The 6,529-nt window shown below is 31.4% G+C and overlaps 1 protein-coding gene across 1 annotated transcript; it reads left to right on the top strand.

Annotated features, from left to right (window-relative positions):
• Positions 1-136: 136 nt before the first annotated feature.
• Positions 137-1,640, top strand: HELRODRAFT_159338 (hypothetical protein; the record flags this gene model as incomplete). The annotated part of the gene is made up of 3 exons (XM_009011227.1): positions 137-580; positions 983-1,046; positions 1,099-1,640. The coding sequence occupies 3 exons, from the start codon at positions 137-139 to the stop codon at positions 1,638-1,640; spliced, it is 1,050 nt and encodes a 349-aa protein (XP_009009475.1).
• Between the last annotated feature and the right edge of the window lie 4,889 nt (positions 1,641-6,529).

Genomic DNA, 6,529 nt, shown 5'->3' with positions numbered 1-6,529 from the left:
TAATAACATTTCGCGACTTATTTTAACCGAATTAAAACAGATCTGGCAAAAAGCATCAATTCCAATCATTTCAGATCAAAGAATTTTAAGCTTGATAGCAAATCTGAATCAAAAATATAAATCAATAAAAAAGAACATGAGAAAGTCGCAAGAAAAAACGCTCGCGTTTAGAGAAGTCAGTGAGAAAACTTTGTTTGACATATCTGCATGCAAGTGTGGTGAAGATTTTGATAATTGTTTTTGTAAAAACAAAGTGCCTAAAAGAGAAAGAGATTTTTTAACCGACCAAAGAACAGTGCGTAAGATGATAATTGGCAATACAGATAAAAAAATTAGTCAAAGTCTACAGAAAAGTCTGGCGAGAAAAGCCAAAGAAGAAGCCAGATTGTCGAAGATTGAAGGTCCTTGTGCAAAAAAACAGAAATGTGACAACCTGGCTTTCGATGAAGTTGAAGAAATAAAACAAATCAATTTTCCACCTGACTCTTCAGAAGAGTATAAACCATCCACACCAAGCCAGCTTAGAAGACCTTCTCCATCAAATTTTAGAAAAAGTGTTAAATTGCCTAACTTAGCCCAAGTGTGTGATCGAACTGGAATATCCAATCGATGGTGTTATAAGGCAACTAGAATTGTTCATAGGTCGTCCATTACAATGGCACATTTGCTTGCTGCACACCAATGAATTGCCTCTTCGCCATTTAATTCAATTCCTAGATGGAAAAACAAGCAATCCAAGATGCTTCTCTGGTGAAATTGGAAAAATGTTGGAAAACTGTGAAAAACTTTCTATTGCTGCTTTTGAACCTATTGAAACTGAATTACCCTCAATTCATCAAAATGATTTGAGCACCGACCAAACTTACCTTTTTGATATATGTAATGGAATTATGAAAGGAGATATACCGCTATCTTTGTCTCTCCGTAATCCTGGAAAAATGTCACATTCGCGCTGGATAACAACTGCTAACCGTATTCTTAGATTATATGTTGCTGTTCAAAATCCGTCAACGGCATTAAAAGTGTTAGCTCAGTATGTGATGAAGGTATATGCTCCTAGTTGGTTTGAAATAAAGCTGAAACCTACCAATAAAACAGGATCAAATCATTTTTTTGGAATTATTAAAAAGTGTCGTTATTTACCTGAAGAGTTAAAAAATTTATTAAATCCGGTTTTACAAAGAAATGCTTATTTTGCTCACCCGGAAAATATTCTGTTATCGATGTTGGCTGATGAACAAAAGCACATAAGGGAATTAGCTTTAAGGCGGATATTAAAATGCAGAGCTAATGATGCCACTCTAAATACTGTTCGAGTCTTCAAAGTTCCAAAGCTAAACTTTGATGCGATCAACTATTACGACATGATCGATTGGCATGCAACCGAGATCACAGAGCCACCCCTTACAAAAGATATCACAACTGAAGCTTTAGAACAGATGATAATGGATATTCCTAATAACATTGAATTTTTGAAGTTGCCTTGCCATACTCAGGCAGTAGAAAGAATGATAAAATTAGTTACAGAAGCGTCACTTTCAGTTTGTGGAGAAAAAGCAAGAGATGGCTTTATTCGTACTAAACTTGCATCTCAAAATGATATACCAAAATTTGAAACTAAAAAACACTTCATTATTTAAGTCTTTGATGTGAACTAGTAAACACTAATGTTTTGTTTTTCAAGATTTAAATGATTTATTTGAGTTAATAACATGTTTAATTTGATGATATTGTTTTGTTTACTTTTGAAATGCAATTCATAAACAGTCTCCAGCCGAGAGGAACCTCAAAACAATGTTCAATAAAATTCAAAATTTACACATTGAAATAACTCGATAAAAGACATATTTCCCAACCCCAGGAAAAGTAAAAAGAAGAAAAAAATTTTTTTATGTATAAATTCGCTCCACCCTAATATATATATATATATATATATATATATATATATATATATATATATATATATATATATACATTGTGTGTGCAGGTGCGGATGTGTGTGCGCATGTGCGTGCGTGTGTGTGTGTAGGTTAATAGGTTAATTGGTTTCGTTCGCTCACATTCTCCAACAAAAATGGATTGTAAATGAAATAAACATTCGATGATTTTATAAAATGACCATAAATCATCAGTATATACAACACAACCATAAAAAGAAAGCACATATAAATGCAAACCAAACAGACACAATCCCTCATATTGAGACCTGGATATGGAAACCCAGATATTCAAGCCACATACGAGCGCCTAGTTAAGCCATGAATATGAAGGAGCATAATACAATAATTCAGTTAAGAATGCAGAAATTTATCGAATGTGATGTACGCGCCTCTCCACAAAATCAAACTAAAGTAACGCAAAAAATAGCGTTACTTGCGTGTGCCATTATAAAATATGAAACCATACATACGTTTTATATGTAGATCTTAATTTGTAAATAAACATAGCGCACGCAATAAAATAATTCAAATAATTTTAAATGGAAAATTCATTTAATATCATTAAAAAATCACGCAATAAAATAATTCAAATAATTTTAAATGGAAAATTCATTTAATATCATTAAAAAATCACGTATCTTCTTTGATTTATTGACGATTTAAATAGTTTGAAGATAGATGTCTATAAAAATAAAATTCAGCAGCCGTCCAACGTTTTAGTAACAAAGTTCATAAATGGCGACTTTTCATCGTACGTGTGTAGATCAACATTCGTGAGTACATACACACAGACAATTCATACACAATTCATATACCCACAAATACAAATTGCTCTAAACAATATGTAGCCATGACATAAAATAAATAGAAGATGGATAAATAAATGATAGACACTAAGTACTTAGAAAAGCATCTTCTTCAATAATTTGGGCGGATTTGCTTGCCTTATTGCAATTTCAACAAAAAAAAAATCTTCAAATGTTTGTTTGTGTGCTTGTTAGAAATGTCTTTTTTCGTATTTTAAATATTATTACGTATATTCTTTTGTTAGTTGTAACGTTTTTTTGAATTCACGCATTTGCAGCGGCTTAACGGCAATAGTTTAACTTTTGAAAGAAATGCACTAGCTCAAATAACTTCAACAAAAAATTAAATGGTTTCACAAATGAAAAAATGATCAAGAAATGAAAAACATTCTCAAAATAAAGCAAAACAAAAAAAAACTAAAAAAATTAAATAGATTAGAAAAATGTATATAGATAGATGGAATATAAAAAAATTTTAAAAACCATTTTTAATCGCATCAGAGACCTTTCATTTCAAATCGCCTTCAAATTCTTCCATTCAAGCATTTTTCTTTTATTTATCCATTCCTTCATTCATTTCCTAATCCATTCTTTCACTTATTCATCTTTTCATTCACTTCTCAGTTCATTCGTTCATCCACTGCTACATTCATCCCAAGTTATCTTCTCTTCAGTGCGAATGCACTGTGTATTTCCAAAGTACAAGTCGAAGCACTTTTCAATATTTTGTTATTGATGTTTCTAATATCTGTATTCATGTTTGTATCTGTGTGTGTGTGTGTGTGTGTGTGTGCGTCATTTATTTGTGCGTGTGTGTTTTTATGTGTGTTTGAAAAAAAAAGGAGAAAGAGAGAGAAAGAGAGAGAGCGATATATATAAATATATTTATTTAGAAAATAAATATAGATAAAAACGAATCTTTGTGTTTATATACATACAAATACATATATTGAATATGTGGCATCTAAAATGAATAAGTACAATATAGCATAATGTATATGTGCAGTGCGCATTAGCCAGAGATTTATTAATACAAATAAATCTAAGTAAATTAGATTTCTAATTTTCAAATGCATATGCGTCTTATATACGTATTCTGTATAGTTATGTATGTGTATTTACATTTGTTTGGTGCTTGTGTGAATTTATATATGCGTTTGTTTGTGTATGTTTGTTTGTAAAAATGTGTAAAAGTGTGCGTGTGTGTGGTGTGTGTGTGTTTGTGGTGTTTGTGGTGTGTGTGTTTGTGTGGTGTGTTTGTGCATGTACTGTATGTGCTGGTTTGATTATTCTTTTGTCCGTATGCAAAAATGCACTGCTTTCAATGTAGACGCCGAAGAATGAAAAAATCATTGCATGTCCTGAATTCATAATTCAAAGAAAACTTTATCTCAATACTGTAGTTGATGATTAAATACTTTAAATATTCCAACGGAATGACATGACCGAGCAATACTGCTAAAATGCTACATCGTCACATCAAAATGACATCATTCCATCATCGTATTAACAACACAACAACAACAACGCGACAACAACAACAGGGGCATTATTTCAGATCTGACAATAAAAACGCTGGTGGGTACATGAGGAATGCGCGCTGTCGTGCGCTAACGCACTCATCACCATACGCACCTCTGATCATCTATTCCTTTGATCGCTCGTTTATATTCATTTTTTAATAGAATTATTTTTAATTAATTTTTATTTTTTATATGTTTTCTATGATTTATTGAGATTATTTTTTCATTTTAAATTGTTTATTCATTCAGTCATTTTGTTTATTTTTTTTCTCGGGAATCAACACGTTTAAATTTATGCTATTAAAACTTGAATGCAAGACATGAATCTTCCATGTTTACAAAAAACTTGTTTATATTCTGAGTATAAACAAATAGATTTTATGTTCCAAATTTTTTGTAGATATGTGCAGCAGTCATTAAAAGTTTCATTTGTATGTGAAGATATAATTTTTGCAGTTCGTATCAATAAATTCATTACCTGATTGAAATAGTAAGCTGAACTTGAAAGCGATTGAAATATCTGATATGAAACGCCTATGAATAATGTTTATCAAATCATTGCAAAATAATTTCTCAAAAAACCCGAAACAAAATATGAAACAAAACGAAGACGTTTTATAGTGTTGAGGTGATTGTTATCTCCTGCTACTGAACATAATGGTGCATGATTAATGGCGTCTTTGTAACCAACTGATCCACTATTAACACGACAAAAATTGTAGCGAAGGAGTAGTAGTAGTAAGTATTGTGGCAGCAGTGGAGGAATAGGGATAAAACCTGCAGTAGTAGGTGGTGTAGTAGTAGGTGGTAGTGTAGTAGTAGTAGGCAGAGTAGTAAGTATATTAATTGGAAGAAATCGCAGTAGCTGTTTGGTTGTTACCGCAACATTTTTAACAGTAGAGAAGTGAGTAGTTGTAGTATAAATATACTTTTGCAGTGACTTCAATACCATTCTTGGAAGTTTTATGTAATTAAAATTAAAATTGATCTAGTAGAATCGAAATGAAATCATCAAGATAATATTTTACACCCCAAACGAATAAACAGGTACACATTCGTATGCGTAGAGTGCTAACATTTCAAAAAAACTACTAACACAACTACAAATTACAATTTTCATAAAAAATATCACAAATTTACAATACCACAGATTAAAAATTAAACTAGGAAAATAATAATTGAAAAATTAATTTTTTTCAAAAATTTAGTTCATTAAAAATGAATTGACCCAACAAAGACATATCTATATTCTCTCACTTGCACACATTTCTCTTGCTTTTTTGTACACTCTCACTGTAAGCTGTCACTATCTCAAGTTTGACCTATGACCCGAGATCATTGATTTGCTGGTCACGTCATTGACCTTCTAGCCTTATAGAGACAACACATGGAATGGAGATTATAAAGGAGTAAACTTCAATTGCAGTTGTGCTGCTGTTGTTGCTGCTGCTGATGCTCTTGTTTAGTTGTGGTTGTTGTTGTTGTTGCTGATGTTTTTATTGGGGTTGTTGTTGTGGTGCCCAATTGTTCAATTGTAGATTTGATATGTAGTTTTGTTTTGATATCGTAATGTTTATTTTTTGTAGCATTATTGTACCTGATACTGTTTTGAGAACATCCAACGACATTTCTTACATTTTGCGGTTGTTGTTATTAACTTAGCTGTTACATAACATCGGATGTTTGTCGGTTTAATTATAGGTAAAAATGCAGTAAATGAGGTTACCTTTTTATAACTGTTCATTGTTGGATTACTGGGCATGTTTTTAAAATATGTTAAATTATTTAAAACTTTCTTTCATGTTTGTTGCATGTCACCATAGCGCATTTCTATAATAATTAGTGTGATTGTGTGATAAATATTAAATTTTCATCAATGTGCTTGGCGGAGGTGATATTTTTTTCATCAATTACTATCAAAGAAAGAATAAAAAAAAACTCAAGAAGTGGAAACATTCAAAGACTGTATGAACTTCTCCCACTTGCACACACTTATTCCCACAAATATTTAAAATTTCATCACAAAAAGTAATGCAAAGGTTTGTTGGGATACATAATTTTTAATAAGTGTTCACATATTCCGTACTACCCACAAACACACAAACACTCAAACACACAAACAAACACAAACAATATATTATATAGTAATGTGGCATATTTTTATTTCGACTTATGTCTTCGGAAATCATCAAACGTTCGTTTAATTCAATGAAAAAACACCTGAAAGATGAAGCATAACACATTACCTCAACACAAATGC

Source organism: Helobdella robusta (assembly GCF_000326865.2).
Source record: "Helobdella robusta unplaced genomic scaffold HELROscaffold_1, whole genome shotgun sequence".
Classification (NCBI taxonomy): domain Eukaryota; kingdom Metazoa; phylum Annelida; class Clitellata; order Rhynchobdellida; family Glossiphoniidae; genus Helobdella; species Helobdella robusta.
This window is presented reverse-complemented; position numbering and strand designations above follow the sequence as displayed.